At 42.7% G+C, this 19464-nt stretch overlaps 2 protein-coding genes across 2 annotated transcripts in view; one reads left to right on the forward strand and one right to left on the reverse strand.

The window, feature by feature from the left end:
* The window catches only part of pde9aa (phosphodiesterase 9aa), a 37913-nt gene extending 28105 nt beyond the window's left edge, over window positions 1-9808 (forward strand). Inside the window, exons 11-19 of the mRNA XM_083777109.1 lie at window positions 784-888; window positions 2640-2722; window positions 2838-2994; window positions 7168-7281; window positions 8002-8106; window positions 8301-8429; window positions 8860-8955; window positions 9051-9113; window positions 9673-9808. Coding sequence (XP_083633235.1) covers window positions 784-888; window positions 2640-2722; window positions 2838-2994; window positions 7168-7281; window positions 8002-8106; window positions 8301-8429; window positions 8860-8955; window positions 9051-9101 — 840 coding nt within the window. The 3' untranslated portion in view covers window positions 9102-9113; window positions 9673-9808. The remainder of the gene's footprint in view (window positions 1-783; window positions 889-2639; window positions 2723-2837; window positions 2995-7167; window positions 7282-8001; window positions 8107-8300; window positions 8430-8859; window positions 8956-9050; window positions 9114-9672) is intronic.
* Window positions 9809-10383: 575 nt separating this feature from the next.
* Window positions 10384-18969, reverse strand: wdr4 (WD repeat domain 4). The gene is made up of 11 exons (XM_083777110.1): window positions 18787-18969; window positions 18075-18143; window positions 17402-17542; window positions 16019-16175; window positions 15352-15464; window positions 14852-14912; window positions 14540-14650; window positions 12826-12890; window positions 11744-11930; window positions 11427-11496; window positions 10384-10776 (listed from the first exon to the last, which is right to left on the reverse strand). The coding sequence occupies exons 1-11, from the start codon at window positions 18870-18872 to the stop codon at window positions 10565-10567; spliced, it is 1272 nt and encodes a 423-aa protein (XP_083633236.1). The 5' UTR covers window positions 18873-18969; the 3' UTR covers window positions 10384-10564.
* Between the last annotated feature and the right edge of the window lie 495 nt (window positions 18970-19464).

Raw genomic sequence — 19464 nt, forward strand, 5'->3', positions numbered from 1 at the left:
GAGAATTCTTCCTAAGTTATTCAAGGTCTGATGTTGGCCTACATCAGACATACAGGTTGGTCAGTGCTCAGGCAGACGGATGAGACCTGACCATATTTAAAGACAAGACACAAAGATAGCGAATGGCTTTTATATCAAACTAAAAGGAAGTACAATCAATTCGTTGAAACAAAAATTAAAACAACAAATTAATGCAACTAAATAATAATAGATCTATAAATTACATATTTTTTATTTATTTCAACTAGCACTGAGCTGAGCGGGTATGTGCACATGCTTGCACATAGCCTGGCCCAGCCAGTGTGCTTTCTGGTCTAGAGGTGTGGGCGAGTATGGAGCAAGCGCTGGACAATATTGGTTCACCGATTGCCTGCTCCGATCATATGTATGTAAGAACAGTGTTCTTACATACAATGATGCTATTCAGACACATATGGTATTTTCAATGGAAAAAATAACTCTGCCTAGTCTAGTGGCAGCGATGTCAGACTTCGGTTCTCTATATGTTATTTACAGGAAGATCTTTTGAGGAGTCGTTTAATTGTAAAGTTCAGTCCTGGGAAACCACCAGATATTACTGACTTGTGTTTTTACACTATCCGATGTGAATTAACGCTCCATTTCATTGTGTTGTTTAAACAGGTGCAATTTATTCTCTATAGCACAGAAACAAACAAGAAGAAATAAACTTTAGCCATATTTCACCTCTCTACAGTAAAATCACAAGGCCAAATAACTCATAATTTGCTCTCTCTCTCTCTCTCTCTCTCTCTCTCACTGTAGCTCAGTATCCATGACAACTACAGGAACAACCCCTTCCATAACTTCCGTCATTGTTTCTGTGTCACCCAGATGATGTACAGTATGATCTGTCTCTGCAGTCTGCAGGTACTGTAACAACACAGCACTCTCACACAGCACAGCACAGCACAGCACAGCACAGTACAGTACAGTACAGTACAGCACAGCACAGCACAGTACTTTTAAACACAAACCACTATGAGACATAGTGAATATCTTTTGAGCGACGCTAACCGCTCCAACATTTTACCGTGTGTTTGGGTGTCTATATCGACTTCATTTATTAATGGTAGATAAACTTTATTTTGCCACTGACTTGAATGGGAAAATACAATTCCCATCCAGGTCAATGGCAACTGCACTTTTCCCAGAATTGCACCTATCTAGTTATTTACTAATTCCGTGTAAATAATTCCTGTGACGTGATGTGGGTCAATACATCAGCATCATACATCATCATCCCTGACACCGCTCACTTCACTTCACACTTTGTTTTTCTCTTGTCCTCGTTGTCGGGGACAACCAACTCTCTTCTCCTCCCCTCCCCACTGTTGCCAGGGACAACCATGTGCGTAAGGTTTAATTATGGTGGGGTCTAATAGGTGATTAGGAGACTCTCTCACCACTGATGTGCTAATGAAGCCGCACGCACGCACGCACGCACGCACGCATGCACGCACGCACGCACGCACGCACTGTAACGGTTTCCACAGTTCGATGGTTATTTGTTTTAGGGGCGCCAGGTAGAACTAGTCTACCAGAGAGATGTTTCTCCTTTTTTTATGAGTTCTTCCTCATCTGGGTTAACCACTGGTGAAACCGACACAGGACTTACATATTCAAATGTAAACCCTTTTACCAAGAAATAAATCACACAAAACACCTTGTCAACTCAGTTTCAAGTTAGTATATATTGCAATTCAACCAACCCAAACACAAACAGTTCATCAGTTCAGGAAATAAGACCCAATAGTTTGTAATGTTGGTAAATAAACAAAATAAACAAAAATAGGTAATCAGCAACTCAAAGTACCGTGGTTACACACGTAACCTACGCTCGAAACCTGCACCCGTCAATTCATTGCGTATCAAACTCGCAGTTCATAAATAAATAGATGGTATACTGTTCCAGATCCACGCAACGCAGAAGCCACGTGAATGTTAGTAAACTAAAGTAGTCCGTCTGTCCGAGCACCGCGGCTCTTTAGTCGTTTCCAAACAACAAAATAACAAACAAAAAGAGGCTTGAAATAAAAAAGGGGCAAATACCACTGCTCCGTGTGTGATAGGTGACAGGGATAGAGACAGGTCAAGATGCGGGGATCGTGGTAGTTGGCTGTTTATTGTCGTCCGTCGTTGGAATGTTTATAGCTCTGCAGGTTTGATGATCACGCCCGAGGCTACGCCACTTTACGGAGCAAAACGGCACGAACACACTCGAATCGAGGGGCTAACTTCCTCGTTCACATGACAGGTCCACTGCTGACGGTTTTTGCTCTCACACTGCCTGTCTGCCTCCACACTCGCACCGGTGCAAACAACGGGGCATTTTACAATAGGCGGTTCCCAGGGGTGAGTGACAGGTGTCACGAACAGACGGCTCTGGGACCATTTCGGGCCGTCACAGCACGCACGCACGCACGCACGCGCACACACACACACACACACACACACACACACACACACACACACACACACACACACACACACACACACACACACACACACACACACACACACACACACACACACACACACACTATAGTCCTTGATTAAATGTGTTTTCTGTGTGTGCGTGTGTGTGTGTGTGTGTGTGTGTGTGTGTGTGTGTCTTTCAGGAGAAGTTCACTCAGGTGGATATTATGATTCTAATGACAGCTGCTGTTTGCCATGACCTGGATCACCCTGGCTACAACAACACGTACGACACACACACACACACACACACACATGCCACAGTCCTCATCGCGTCAATGTGATTACGATATTGACCTCGTCTTCAATGGTTTGGTGTCATTCTCGACCCCACCCTGCAGGTACCAGGTCAATGCCAAGACAGACCTGGCGGTCCGCTACAATGACATCTCCCCCTTGGAGAACCATCACTGTGCCGTGGCCTTTCAGATCTTTAACCAGCCCGACTGCAACATCTTCTCCAACTTGGACTCAGAGGCTTTCAAACAGATACGCCAGGTGGGCCTGCATGGGACTCAAAGTAAAAAGTATTGATACTGCAAGGTAGAACTACTCTGTTACAAGTAAAAGTTCTGAATTCCAAATGTACTTGAGTAAAAGTACAAAAGTATTGGCATCAAAATGTACTTAAAGTACCGAAAATAAAAGTACTCACTATGCAGAATGTTTTCAAATACAAATATTTAGAAAATAGTCGAACTACAAACTCATTTGTCGTGATGCGATGCATTGTGACCTTGTAGATCGGCTATTTTCAAATGGCCGAAGTGTTTAATGTATGCCAAATACCTCAAGATTGTATTTAAGTACAGTACTTAAGTAAATGTACTACTTACAAACATAGTTACAAACACTGTGTGTGTGTGTGTGTGTGTGTGTGGGGGGGGGGGGGGCACCTGAACCGCAGATACCTGACATTACCCGGAGCCCATATACTATAGGTTCTTCAGGTCCGTGCCGGGCCTTGGTCTGTTTAACATGTATGTGTAATACTTCTGTATAAGAGGAACCAGGGCTGACCTAGTATCCTGGTCAATATCCTGGTGTCAATATTAGTAATCAACTGATCATGATATTTAGGATAATTTGTATCTCAAACAGTGTTGGAAAGTAACTTATTACTTAATGTATTATTATTACTTGTTTCCAGTAACTAGTAATATAACTAATTACTATACATTTTGAGTAATAATCATCCTAATAATAATAGAGCGAATGTCTGAATGTCTGTCTGTCTGTCTGTCTGTCTGTCTGTCAGAAACAAACACTTATCTCCTCATTGCCTGCACCAATCGCTCCCACTTTTCACACAGGCATTGACCATAATAATATGGAGGTCTTAACGAAGCCATTTTTCCAATAAGATTAATAATGAATTTATTAGTGAATAAAAACCAGTTTATTTGTCCGTGCTCTATCTCCGACCGAGCCACACTATTAGCACACATCTCTCCATGCCAAAATAAATCTGCACGCTCCCACAATCCAGCTAGGCTACTTTTTTACCGACGCAACTGTCATATTTACTGTACAGATATTGTTTTTACATCACCACACGATCATGGAGAATTGTAACTTGAAGAATTGTGTGCCTGTGGAGGGGGTGTGGGACGCATAATTCGATAGGTCACCGTTTGTAGTGTGACGTAGGAAGCGAAACCCAGCCCCGTCGGAGCATCTGTTCTGTGTCCGTGTTGGATGTGAATGACCAGCGACACACAGCCAGGACTGCAGCCGCTCCGAGGACACTGTTTCTGGGCTTATGATCAGTGACACACAGCCAGGACTGCAGCCGCTCCGAGGACACTGTTTCTGGGCTTATGATCAGCGACACACAGCCAGGACTGCAGCCGCTCCGCCGCTATATATAAATGCACCATTTACACTGTCCGCCCCCTCCTCAACCACCTCCTTCGCCGTGCATTACACATGGGCTACATGCACGCTCAAAGCCTGGACACTGACAACGACAGCTTACAGCCCTGCGCGCACCCAGCGTGGCTGCGTGACACACTGAACAGCACGATCACAACGGAATGCTTATCTGTCGGGGTCTCGGGGTGGCCAAATGGAGACGTTTGGAGAAGACAGATCCCGTGCCGTCGGAACAACACAATGACAAAATACATACAGACAGATGCAATGACAACGACACGTTCCTAAATCACACAAAACATCTAATTCTTATCCTGATTATATAAAGAACAAACTACAACTTGCTTTGAAGCCCAAAAAGCCAACCTCCGCGTTCACCGTTTAATAGCTTATATCTCCACGGGCAGCAGACGGTGAGCGGTTAGGGACCGTCTACAAAGTGCAACACCGACCTTGAAAATATTCAATAACTTCCATTTATAGGCAGAATATCACCACCATATTTACATCACACATCAATGGTGTACTTATGATTGTACTACAGCATTTAATTAGCCTATACTTTAGTGCCCAACCCAACTTCCCAAGACCATCTGTAAACAATTCCCCCCCTATCAGTAATGTGATCTATTACATCACACACTGAACATGATTTGCTGTTTGCATATATTCAGAACGGGTAAGGACTAGTACTATAAATGAGCGAATGTCTGAATGTCAGAAACACCACCTTATCTCCTCATTGCCTGCACCAATCGCTCCCACTTTTCACACAGGCATTGACCATAATAATATGGAGGTCTTAACGAAGCCATTTTTCCAATAAGATTAATAATGAATTTATTAGTGAATAAAAACCCGTTTATTTGTCCGTGGTCTATCTCCGACCGAGCCACACTATTAGCACACATCTCTCCATGCCAAAATAAATCTGCACGCTCCCACAATCCAGCTAGGCTACTTTTTACCGACGCAACTGTCATATTTACTGTACAGATATTGTTTTTACATCACCACACGATCCCACGGGCAAAGTTGCAATGATCTGCTCCACAGTACACCACCTCAGGCCCCTCCCCCTTTGCACAGACAGGCGATTGACGATTCAAACCACACACGGGATCACTTGATATAACTTTTAACCAAACGTGGGTGAAACAGCGTGCAGCCGCGCACGCAAAGAGTGCACGTGCGCACGCACATGGAGTGGACGGATTGATTGATATACAAAAACAACCCTTGCTTAGCACCTCGCTAAAAACGTGCGCAGGCTACTCTGAGGTAGGGCACCCACTGTCGTTATAATAGGAACCTTCTGCCCTTGCCTGGCTGGATTAGTGTGTGTGTGTGTGTGTGTGTATGCGTGCGTGTGTGTGCAGACTACTTTCGCTGTGAGCGTGTGTGTAAACTACTTAAGCTGTGTGTGCGCACGTGCGTATGTGTGCGCGACCACTTTTTGCAATGCAATGTTTGAACGTCACTTCATATTATAACTTAAAACCAAACGCGGGTGACACGCCTGCTCACTGACGACGCGCGTCGCGCAGTTACAGATCTCATCTTTCCTGCACCTAATGTGAAACATTGAACAGCACGGCCACGATCACAACGGAATGATTATCTATCGGGGTGGCTCTGTTGGATCAGAACATATCAATAAATTAAGCCACCACTCGACGGAAGGGAAACACACATCCCGTAAAATACAATGATAAAATACATACAGACAAATGCAATGACTAACGTTTGGCTGCCCTGTCGACACCACTTGAGTACTCAGGAACGAAACATTCCTAAATCACAAAAAACGTCTCATTCTTATCCTGATTAGATAAAGCACAAAAAACTGCAACTTGATTTGAAGCCCAAAAAGCCAACCTCCGACTTTAACACAGTAGATTATAATGCATCTATATGGGCAGCAGACGGTCAGCTGAGCGGTTATAGGGACCGTCTACAAAGTGCAACACCGAAAGTGAAAATATTCAATAGCTTTATTTCTATGCAGAATATTACCAACAAATATATATCACACATCAATGGTGTACTTATTATTGCACTACAGCATCTATTAGTGAATATTTTTTCCCATTGACTTGCATAGGAAAATCTACAACTATAACATTATGTCCTACAGTCCCCAACTTCCCAAGATCATCTGTAAATTATTCCCTGCCTATCAGTAATTTGATCTATTACATCGCATTACCCACACTAAATATAATTTGCTGTTCATATATTCAGAACGGGTAAGGACTAGTATTACTAATATGTTATTATTTTCCAAAAGTTACTCGTTACTATTTTCTCAAGCCTTGGTGGAACTGTGGGCTTGAGTGTATATTAACGGTAGACTGGGTTGGGATGGAGTTGCTTTGCAGGCTGCGGATCCCGACTCTAGAGCGAATACAGAAACAATGTGCACTTGTCTGTACGTGTGAATTATCAGATGCGGAAGAGCGGCCTTTTAAACTATCAGGAATAAACTGGGTAGTGTGACACTTTTGGGGACAAAAGATGCAATTACTGGGGGATAGAGGAAAAAAGTAAAGTCAAGTAATAAGTAACTAGTTAGTTTTGGCAGGGAGTAATATGTAAAGTAACAATTCCGTTTTTGAGTAACGTTTCCAATACAGATCTCAAATACATTTCCCAGACCAGTGTTTTGTATTTTGATAAAAAACAAAGTATTTGTATTAAAAATACATGATACAATACAAGACAATGACTTCATGCAGGCATGCACGCCACAGGCAGGTTCAGCATCATTGTGGTAATAATTATGTTCTTTCGCAGGGAACCATCACACTGATCCTGGCCACAGACATGGCACGACATGGAGAGATCCTGGAATCCTTCCGACAGAAAGTGGAGAGCTTTGACTACGCAGACGAAGAGCACGTCACCTGTGTAAGAACAGTTCATGTTCCGACATCTCAATATTCCGACCTCCCATATTTCCAAACTAACACTATCCCAAACCCTAATGTAGAGACGATTTCCTATATTGGTAGGCAGCTGTCAAAGGGCTGGTGTAAGCTTGTGGGAGGGATTCTAAGGCCCAAGTGTATTGATTTGGGTACCTCTTTTTATACTGCTTATATTGTTATGTTATATTATTGACCTTCTCCTTACTGAACTGGCACACTTCGTCTGTCTTTCCCTGACACTGGTACACTTAGTTAGTCTCTTAGATCTGGCACTTCTGAGTTAATCTCTCTGGAACACTTCTGAGGAACTCGCTCTGGAACACTTCTGAGGAACTCTGGAATACACACTTAGTCTGTCTGAGCCATACTTTATAGGGTGACGTGACGTCGTGACCTGACGTCACGCCACCAACCGTTTCCGTGGCAACACCTAACCTCTATCTTAACCGGCCATGGAGGTCGCTAACCCTAACCTCAGTCATAACTGGCCACGGAGGTCGGACTAACGGAAGGTTGGACTTATGGGCAGTCGAAGTCCCCACTCATTCATCCAGTCCATGAAGTCATTTTCTACAGTCACTCACATAATGATGTGAAAAAGTAGAATAAGCTGCATGAGTGACATTACATGCATGATATTACAAGCAACCAATAAGAAATTCATACATGTTTCCATAACTGCTGTGATGAACTCTTGCAGCTGAAGATGGTGTTGATCAAGTGCTGTGACATCTCCAACGAGGTGAGACCCATGGAGGTGGCTGAGCCCTGGGTGGACTGCCTGCTGGAAGAGTACTTTATGCAGGTGAGGGGTGCCGGCTAATGTCACAGTACGTTGTGAGATTGTAGAGCTCTGGTGAGATTGTAGAGCTCTGGCTCTGGGGTCCTGGCAATAGCTCTGGCTATTTGGGAACCCCTGCACTATCCTGACTAATGCTGCAGAAATGCCTTCTGCAGTTCATGTTTCACCGACACATTGCTGCGTCTCTTTCTCTCCAGAGCGACAGGGAGAAGACAGAGGGTCTTCCTGTGGCTCCGTTCATGGACAGAGAAAAGGTCACCAAGCCAACGGCTCAGATCGGCTTCATCAAGTTCGTCCTCATCCCCATGTTTGAGACGGTCATGAAGGTGAGCATACATGGGTCGATGGCCATGGCGCTTGTGGTGATATTGCAATGACAGCTTTTAAAGCTACATCAAAGGAGCCCAGTATATTTACACAAGTGATGACATTATATAAAATATAATATAAAATAGTAGATAATGTGACAGTTCAGTAGCTATGCTGCTAACAAAACCAGGACCCCAACACACCTGGATCCCCCATACAACACCAGTCAACATTACTCAATAGGGTGGTGGAGTCTCTCTAACCACAGCAAATATACGTTGCCATACTCTACCACACAGATGGATACAATATACATTTTAAATCAATCCCAGATTAGAACTTTAACCCCATACTAATTAGACTGATGTGAAGAGTCAAGACAGGGAGGTTAGAGCTAATGTATTGAAGTTATTTGCTGTAATCTTAGTGTGTGTGTGTGTGTACCAGCTGTTCCCTCAGACTGAGGAGGTGATGGTGCAGCCTCTGAGAGATTCACGGGACAGATATGAGGAGCTCAAACAGATCGACGACGCCATGAACGAGGTAAGTGTATGCACGTTTGAATCCTGTTTCTCCAGCCATGTGGTCATCATGCACATATGCTGTACATGCATGCAACATGTAACTTTCTTTTCCAGGTACAGAAAAAGAAGAGTGAGAACCTGACCTTGGGAGCAAAGAAGAAGTAAAGTTGGAACCAGGTAAAGCCTTATTTACTTCATGTCAGTGTTGCATGGCACAAATAGACAATTTATATGCTCACAACGTGTCATGGTGCCAAGCGAAGATCAAAGCACAAGGTCACTGTCAAGGTCAAAATTGATAACAAATGGGCACATTTTCATGAAACCTTAACTTTGGGGTCAAGGTCAAAATTACATACGGTATCTCAGGAATTGGTTTTTATTTAAAACCACTTTTATATACAATTATTTTAAACTTTAGCTGTTGAAAAATAGCAGATATAAGCTCATGGCACAGCAGCCTAGATCTGCCATTTATGAAAAATCGTGAAAACATGGTGCGAATCTTTCAATATATTATTTTCATCTTTGCTTTTGGGGGTCCCTGAAACAACATATTTTCAGATGGGGTTCTGCGGCCAAATACATATAATTCTAGGGTCCTTGACATTAAATAGTTTGAGAATCACTGCCATAAACATTTTTCAGAAAACCGTCATGATTTAGAAGACATTTGTAGAATCTGGTCTGTCTCAGTCCTTAATGGGTTAAATATGTGGTCATTTGTCCATTTCAGAACCTGCACCTAAGAGTACTTCACCAGAGTGAGTGATGCAGTGAGACCAGGGGAAGAAGTGAACTGGATTTTTAGACCCTGGTCTGTCAACTTATCCAAACCCTTTCCATTGCTTAGTGTTCTTGTTTGCTTCAGGCCTTCAGCCTCTCGACGAGCAGCGATGAGTGGGTTTTGACAACGTTTGGGGCAGTATGGATAGTTTGCATTGTGCCAGGCAAGAACAGTCTATCCCAGAGCAGCGGTTGAGTGTGGATGTAAAATAGCGGTTTCCCAGAGCAACGAGATTAACTACTTGGACTCCAGTCGTTTGTGGACCAGACAGACAATCCAAAGACTTATCAGGGAATGTCAACATGTGTACAGCACAAACTACTTCAGTGAACAATATTTAGCTACATTATAAATAATATATATATAAATGTTAACGTTTTATTTTTAATGTGTTGGGTTTTTCTTTTTTTTTCTACATATTGTACAGATTTCTAGTCACCTTTGTTCTTTCCTACAAAAAAATAAAAGGTTTATTTGAATTGTAAAACTGTTCTCTGTTCATGAAATGTCAAAGTAATGGAAATCAGATTAATGTTTGCATACAAGCATGGTTGGTGGAGACAATGACTGACAGCAGAAATGTTTCTGCATATAAGCCGACATAGTATCTTTGAGAAATGTATAGTCAACATGCTGCCGTGTCATGTATTAGTTGCAAAAGTTTTGTTTTTTTTAATAAATCAACCCCATTATAATCCACAAAAATTAAATATACAATCTACATAGGCCATTTGACAATTCAGCATTCTTCATCAAAACACTCATTCAACTCAGATTCAGCCAAAAATCCCCCCCAAATGAAACAAAAACCTAAGTGATTCAATCATGGCTGACATGGTGTTCAGCTTGCTGCTTGAGAAACAGGTTTGGGCTTCTTGTTCCTCTTGTTCTTCTTGGTGCTGGTCGCTCCGTTGGTGGTCTTCGCTGGCCTCTTCTTCCCCCAGTGTGTCTTCTGCTGCTCCAGACGCTGCTGCTTCTTCTGCATGTAGGACGCCATGTTGTCGAAGGTCACCTTGTACAGGTGCTGGAAGCAGCTCTCTGTCTCTGCACCAGCTGGTGTGGTGGACAGGACAGCGTAAGGATTAGTACTTTAGTACAAACCTGATGTTAATAAAGGTGCAACAGTTCATTACTTGCGCAAGCAGCGCGCGCAAGTAATAGTTTTCGTCCATGTCACCATTTGATGCGTATGCGCCGTGCCAGCGTATGACGTAATGACTACTTGTGCTGGATATGGCAGTGGTGTCAGATTATATACATGTATACATAGGGGCATTACCTTTAATCCTCCCGACACTAAAACATATCGCCATTACGTCACCATCGAAAACTAATTACACCCTGGCATTGGGTCCTTTAATCCACATCTTTCTTTATTACGTCATTGAGAGCTAGTTATACCAGTTATACCCTGACGTCATATGCTGCTACGATACATACGCATCAAACGGGGCATACGCAAAGTAACCACAGTATACCGCTAATCAACTTACAAATTACATATACATAGTATACTCTTGTTATAATCAACATCGGCAATGTTTTGAGGGCAATTAAATAAACGTCCTGTATTTAACCTATTATAAACTCATCAGAAGTAGTGGTGATAACAGATGCATGAAGCAGGTCCAGGTGAGAATGACAGGTCCACTGGACTGACTGACTGACTGACTTGTGTGTGTGTGTGTGTGTGTGAGACTCACCTTGAAGTGCCTCCCAATGGGGCTTGAGACAGTCCACCACTTGGTTTAGTTCGGAGCTCTCTGCGTCACACTAGATAGACGAGAGGGGCTTTGTCAGGCGTACATTTTATGTTCTATTGTGAGAAACTGGGTTAGCATGAGTGAGTGCACTTGTCGTTGACAGGAGGCAAGCAAATCAAACAATTTAGCACAAATAACAAACCTTGACTAACAACATTAACTAGTAATAAGTAATATATAGTGTACAACTGGAACCAAACTGGGGGTCCGCTTGGTTCCAGTTATACAAAATGTCATCAATAGATTAATCTTTATACCTCCCAGCAGTCCTGGGCATGTGTGTAGATCTGGAGCGGTGCCTCACGGCTGTCCAGCAGTACCCACAGTCTGCCTTTGAGGTCAAATGTCATATGGAGTGGACTGTGCTGGAGGGTCACCCTGCTGCAGACCACCAGCCTCTCCTCGGCCCTTTGATCAACCCTGAAGAACTGCACTATAGGTAATCTGGAGTCACAGTAGGAACACATTTTATTGGTGGACCAGACATCCTTTTAGTTGTACTGTTGTATATCTGTTACACTGTTGTATATCTGTTACACCCAATTTAGCCCAATTGCCACTGCACAGTTATACTGTGCAGTGACAAATTCCACCCACCCCAACCAGCTTCCCTCCCTCGAACACGCAGCATAGACGCTCTGCCAAGCCGAAAGAACCGCGGTGGATTTGAGCCCCTAGACTTTGCTGTGGTAGGCAGGTACCTCACCGAATCTGGCACCCCTGTGCCAGATTCTAGCCAGGATTCAAACCACAGTCTCCCGATACCAAATTTGTACCACTGCGATGAACGCCTGCTTGGCCTGGGGAGATTATGCTCGTGAGCAAGCAGTAACACTTGTCAACCAGTAGGTGTACCCAACAGCAGGGTTTAACTTGTGTAAAATATGTGTAAACACATAATTATCTATAGTCTGTTGAACTCAACACAGCGACCTCTACATGCCTTGTAACATGCACCACTCGCTTAACATTTTAGTATTTTAAACAAGCTTATGCTGCAAACAGCTGCTGTGTGGCACCTACTGTAGTACAGTAAAGACAAACTTGTGCAGTAGCAGTTAAATAACAAACTCACGTGTAACAATACAATACTATAAGGCACTGTCCGGGGACAGCCAGCCAGAGTCCTTGAGGGTGGTATCCAGCTTGATTGTTAGTTAGGAACCAAATGAAGCCTTATTTTGTACACTCGTGTTTTTGGGGGACCCAGAGATAAACAAAATGTTATCAAACTGGGGTTAGGAATCACTGCTTTAAAGTATACAGGCAGGTGTAGCGTAGTGGGAAATAAAACCCCTAATTCTAGTGGCGGTGTTGTCATCGTTGCTATCAGACTGACCTCTCACACTGCACAGCTACGTGACCTCCATCTGGGGAGCATGCAATCCTGCTGACTGCATACCTCTAGGAAACAATGAGACGCACATGTTGCTGTTACAAGTAGTAAAGACACCGGGGAAAGTTCAATTTGACAGTAGTAGTATCATTTGAAAATATAGTGTGTCTTGGTGAATAAAAAGTACTTTCAAGGTCAAAGTTAGGGTTAGCCAGAATGTAGCTAGAACTACTAAGTGCAGAAAGAAGAACTTATAACCAAATTGGAACCAAAAACAATGCACATTTATTCTGCGTGTAACTGAACTGCATATTATGTGACTCTGGGTTGATGGTACCCTCCCACTTCACCATTCCCAGAAAAGGGTCTCTACTGTACATGGGAGCTGCTGATTGGCTTACAGCTGCTGTTGCCATAATAAAGCAGTGAGGAATGCCTCTCTAATGTAAAGAAGCCATCTATTTACATCAAGCTGTTAAGGTGCGGAGTGTGCAGCCCTTTATGTTAAACTGTAGAGTACACAACAAAATGTGATGTGTGTCAATTGCTGTCATATTGCCAAGTGACAATAGAGGGTATGCCAGTGACATCATCATCAGCGACGTAGAGTCTGTGGGGGCCACGGGGCCATGGCCCCCATGAAGAATCCTAGGGCCCCTTTCGGCCCCCATGAAGATTTTCGTGGACATTTTACATTTACATTACATATTTTCTGGGAATTCCGAACATTTTGGACCTCTCCGCCGGCAATCTGAGAATCCCATCGTCAAATATTCGGGAAAACAGCGCCTCCCCTGTTGTTCCTCAGGCAACAGTCTGTCTTGAGAGACACCGGCCGTCCAAGAGGTGTTAAAAAGTGCTAATCTGTTTCTTTTGTAGTTGTTCTTGAGGCGTGACATAAAGGGCGCGTTCGGAAATACCACACCGGAGCACACTCGCCTATTAGTTTGCATTGCACAGTGGGCTCAGTGCGCTATTTCCGAACGCGCCCAACACTGATCAAGAATTCACCAAAGAGACCTAACCACAGCCTAGTGAGACTACACACTGACTCGAGAAAAGACCCATATCGTCCAAAATAGGCTGATCAGTCGCTGTCTGTGTATAGGCTAATTCAATGGTAAAAGTATGCTAAAGAACTCATTTTTAGACCATTTGGGAAATAAATAAATCCGCGGCGGCGGCCTCGCTTCGCTCGGCCGCGACAGTCCCCCCCCCAACGCAATTCTGTAGCCTACCCAAAGGTACCCAAGGTACGCACCCGCCGCCAGCTATGATCTCTCTATATCTCCCTCTCTCTCTCTCTCTCTCTCCCTCTCTCTCTCTCTCTCTCTCTCTCTCTCTCTCATAATAAAAAATAATATATTCCTGAAAGTCCTCACCTTGGCTTGGACATTGGCCTATAGAAGCTGCTTTAAAAGTACCAGCGAAAACAACTTATTTTTTTCCGCGCTGCGGCGGGGGGGGGGGGGGGGGGGTGCGGGGAGGCGGGGCTGCGGGGGGGGGGGGGGGGGGCCCCCATGAGGATTGATCAAACTCTTCGGCTCTGATCATCATCATACCCGGACGTTATGCAGGAACAGCTACTGAGTGACAAAAACCTACTTTCTGGCCTTGTCAGCCCATACAACCAAACAAAGGTCCAATCCGATTGCATTAAACAACGTTAAACTCACTTTGACACTCAATGTGCCACTCACTTTATGCACCCACGTACCTTTTTCTTCTCTTGCTCAGTTTGGGTACTTGGCGTTTCTCTCAGTGCTTTCAGGTCCCAGCTCTGCAGCTTCCGGCCTGACTCGTACTCCCACAACTTCACTGTCCCATCCTGTAGAAACGCATCAAATTACATATAGACACAAATGTAGGCTGCCCAACAGCCTGTAAACTCAATTTCCATGAACATAAATGTTAGGTTAGTGCAGGCATCTCTTTTCAATCACCTGTCCTGAAAACAACCTGATGTGCTATTCACACTAGACGCTGTGAAATATACTGATGAAATTCGACATGACACAAACACACATACCCCTGATCCAGACAGAAGCCACTGTGGGTGAACTGATGGGATGACCAGAACACTGACAAACCTGGAAGGACACACAAACCAAGTCAGCATTTTGCTATCAGCACAACAATCAAACTCCCTCATAGTAATGCCTGCAAAAGGCAGAGAAAGTCCTTAAAACTGGTTTAGTTGTTGTACAAGCTTACAGTTACAACGTGTCACTTAAGTATAAAAATAATGAATATGTCAGTAATTTATTTGTATATCTCCGTTATTTATCGACAGAAATGTATTCTTTATTCATAATGTTCAATACCAAAAACACAATTTAATTGTCAATGGCAACTTTTTGTGTGACAATTAACGTCAACTTAAATTTGTAATCGTGACAGCCCTAGTTGTAGGTCAAATAACTATCTAAATTCTACACTATCTACAAGCTCACTGTGCTAGCTCGTCTATTATGACATGCCAAGAATAGGGACACTGGAGTTGTGGTAGAAAGGCACTTTGTTACTTACTCCTCGTGTCCCAAACAGAATGACTGGATGTTGTAAGGCGACTTGAGGTGACTGACCCGGATCTTTTCATCGCGGTCTGCTGTGATGACGTACTTGTCGTTGGGTGTGAGGGTCTGTAAGACAAAGAGCAAGTGGTCATTTTTGTCACTCTCACGTGACAGAAATCTTACAACAATTATCGGTTTCAGATCGTTAGCCAAATTAATTAGCAGTTACCTTGCTAACTGGCTTCAATCCTTCCACAAATAATAGCCTACAACTCAAAATGTCAATCAACAATAACAAGGTCCTTAGTACACACAGGGAGTATTTTTGTGCAATTAATTTGCCTGAAGATTTGATTCAAGATTTGATTAATGGTTATTTGTGTCATGATGAGTACATTCATACAGAACACAATAAAGCGATAATGTTTATTCATAACAAGGTCGATATTTCTGAGCTTCCACACTCAGCTTGAATAGTTTTAGTGTGGAATATTTGCTGGCGATTATTTTGCATTTTCGTATCATCGACATGCAAACAGCTAAGCTTCACTTTAGTGCCTGTGACATTCGACAAGCACAGAATGAAAGCGTTGTCATGATCGGAACAAGACATTGGAATTATTTTCTGATCTAACGATGATGACTGATTAATCACGCATTCCCTATCACACACTGCTTACCATAGACAGCAGCATAGACAGGTGTCCCAGCTTCAGTTCTCCATCCTTCTGGGGATCCACCACTGAGAAGGAGTAAACATCTCCTGACTTGTCTGCCACCAGCAGCACATCCTCGGCCTGGGTGAATACCAGCGAGGTGCACCTCCTCACAACCCACCTGGAAAAAACACATTTATTAACACATGGATTAAAGAAAACTGAAGGTTATCATGGGATTTGTGAAACAGTATGAAACGGATCCCCCACCACACACTAGCACTGATAACTAAACAGTGAACACAACATGTAACATTATGATGTTTTAGTGCCAACCAGGTGAAAGAAATCAGACTGAGGCTTTAACAGACCATATGGAAAATGCTTCTAAACATATTGCTAATATCTTTTTTTATGACCAAAAATAGCCTATCTACAAGCTTGCAGATCGGATATTTTCGCTTTGCAACATGCTTCCATGAAGACATGCTGGCTTCTATGGAATCCAAATGACTAAAATAAATTGTGGCTTTAATCCATGTTAACATGGAAAACCTTAGGTATATATGCTCACGTTAACACTATGTAGAATCTCAATGGCAAACTGAGTCAGATGGTAAGATAGGGTTCTTTGATGGTGGTGGGAAATCACTGTATTTAAAATAGTTACTAATGCAGAAGCTTCCATTTATTTTGTATGAATAATGAGCTCTTGTATACAACTGCCAAATATGGACCAGTTATTTGCACATATCGATATTTTCTTAGATATAGCTAACTTTTTCGATCAATCAAATAAGTGCATTTAATATATTTTTCATATCATGAAGGAATCGATGAATCACTTAAGTATGCACAACATAAGTATGTCAAAATAGGAATCAATTGTTATGATAGATTACATTGATTAGTTTGATTAACCCTCTAACACCCGCATTAATTGTCTCCACCAGGCCGAAGGCATGGGGGGAGAGTATGTTTTGCACTCCGTCCGTCCGTGTGTGTGTCCCTAGAGCCATTCAACGAAACCGGTCTTTCAGATTTCTCAGACTCCATCCTGATTGGTTAAGATTGGCTTCCAAAGTTCACAGGAGTGCTCAGTTTCAAACAAAATGCTGCAAATCATGAACACATCGCGTGATTTCCGTGAAATTGTGCACGCACATTCCCACTAAGCCGAGGACGAAATGCCACATGAACAATTTCAACTCAGCCTCAAGGTGGCGCTATAACTGGCCGAAAAGTGTTTTACCTCTAACTGCACGGATCTGTGGATAATTTACTTTTGTTGCCCTTTTATCCAACCACCAGATGAAGGCAAGCTGCAATGTCCTACATTCCTATCCTGGTGGAGACCTGTGCCCAGAAGGGCACTTTTTCTAGTTTCTACTGTTGCCCCCCTAGTACCTAGTACTGATATGTTGCCATGATGATTCAGTGCGGAACAGAACCAGCCGCTTGCTGTCATCGGTTAACGCTGCCAGGTTTCCAGAAGGAGAGACAGCGAGGGCCAAGATCTTGTCATTTCCTGTTTCTTCTGAGCCGTCACTATTGACAGATAAGAGACAACAATTGAAAAGTTCTTCTTGTGGTGCATTCACTGAACTGATCTCCCCAAGAAGTAGCAGAAATGATATCAGGAGATAAATTATCTATCGCCATCTGTTTGTTTAAGCATCTACACTGTTTATATAATATCTGTCTCTAAATGTAACTGTGATTAGTTATTCTAACATACTGTTGAATAGCATCAAACTCTGGTTCTCAATGTGGGGTCTGGGGGCCCCAGTGAAATTATTAGTCTAATATTTAAGATGGATTTGGTTCCATTCGTTTTAAAATAACATTGACAATAATAATAACAATAACATTGTTATTTTAACATTTAAAATAACATCTACAGTGTAGATTGGGGTCCCTGAGATAGAATTTATAGCAAACGGGAGTCTGTGGCCTGCCCTAAAGCATGATATTAAACAGGGCATCTTGAAATGAATAAGCTTGAGAATCACTGAGCTACTCATTAAATCATAAATTTTCCCACCAGACTGAAACACAACACAACAATGCCTCCACTTACCTTTGGCTGTCAGCCTCTATGTTCTTTGGTTTCTTCTCAGCTGTGCTGCAGTCAAAAACGAACGGTTCCCTACAATAAAGCAGTAAATAAATCATGGATCATCATGTTTGATTGATTGATTGATGAATGTATTAACAGATTGGAGAATTACAGTACATTTCAAGCACAACTCAATACAAAACTGTTTATATGATGAATTCCTGTTCTGTTCTTTAGCTACATAGAAGTGTCTATTTGTATGTCTCTAAATGTTTTGATGAATTGAACAATGTGGACCCTGTTGTAAACAAGTGTAATGCTTAATTGGGTCGTCCACTCACAGTTAACAGTCTTTGTATTGAGTTTGTGCTTAAAATGTACTGTAAATTCTACAAACTGTTAATAAATATTTCAATCAATCAATCAAAAAAAACTGTGGACGAAACCATAAAGTATTACACTTGTTTACAATAGGGCCAAGTGCCCACCATGTTCAATTCATCATAACAATTAGAGACGTATAAATATACTCTATAATATAGCCAAAAACAGGAAATCATCATAGGAGGGAAAAAAACAAACATATACAGAAAAGGGGTGATGTGTCTGCTTGCGCCTTGCTGGCTAACTCAGCTAGCTATGCTGGCAGTCCCACTCTGAGCTCATAGGATAATGTAATGTATAACTATAACTTGATGATCAGCATAAATACATAGCAAGGTTTCTTACCAACCTGGCTTGTTTGGTGTGAACAGCAATGAGCTTTTTGTCGCTACTGCAGACAAACCACTCTCCACATGATACAGAGATTGCTGTCATGTTTTCCTCCTGGATGTGCGACCATTATGTGTGCGACGACAGCAGAGTTTCACGTGGGGCGACTATTTTGGCGCAGGCAATCTGCGTCATCGTGGTCAGCAAAGAACAGAATGTACACAACGAAATCTGATTGACTGGAGATTATTACATTTGTGCGGACTTTATTATGTGTTTTTCTTTTCCACGTAATAAGAATAACAAATAAAAGTAAAATAAATAAATAATAATTAAAATTAAATACACACAAAGACACAATCAAAACGGCCTGATAGCTAGCATCATACAGGCTGGCCTGGCATAGCACGTTGTAAGCATTCAGAATGCAGATCAGTTTAGTTACTGTCTGTAACTACTGTCTGTACCCAATACCATGATCCGTGTCATTGCTCCAGTCCTTGTCAATGACACGAAGCAGTGCATGCGTCCAACATACGACATGCATGACATGCGTGAGTGTCCCGTTTTGTCTTCGAGGACCGAGGGAGGGGGGGGGGGGGCGTTCCTCATGCCAAATCTATTTTCCGTCGTGTGACGGTGTCGCGTGCCGAAAATAGCCGATCCACAAGCTCACATAGCATCGCAGACGCCACGC

The sequence above is a fragment of the Protomyctophum parallelum genome (genome assembly GCF_964188405.1).
Source record: "Protomyctophum parallelum genome assembly, chromosome: 11".
Lineage (NCBI taxonomy): Eukaryota > Metazoa > Chordata > Actinopteri > Myctophiformes > Myctophidae > Protomyctophum > Protomyctophum parallelum.

Excerpts from the sequence above, each read along its gene's own strand:
- wdr4 (XM_083777110.1), bottom strand. The coding sequence starts at position 18,872 with ATGACAGCAATCTCTGTATCATGTGGAGAGTGGTTTGTCTGCAGTAGC. Across the intron at positions 14,651-14,851 it reads GGCTTCTGTCTGGATCAGGG|GATGGGACAGTGAAGTTGTG; the intron begins GTATGTGTGTTT and ends GCGTTTCTACAG. Across the intron at positions 12,891-14,539 it reads CTGAGCAAGAGAAGAAAAAG|AGGTATGCAGTCAGCAGGAT; the intron begins GTACGTGGGTGC and ends ATTGTTTCCTAG.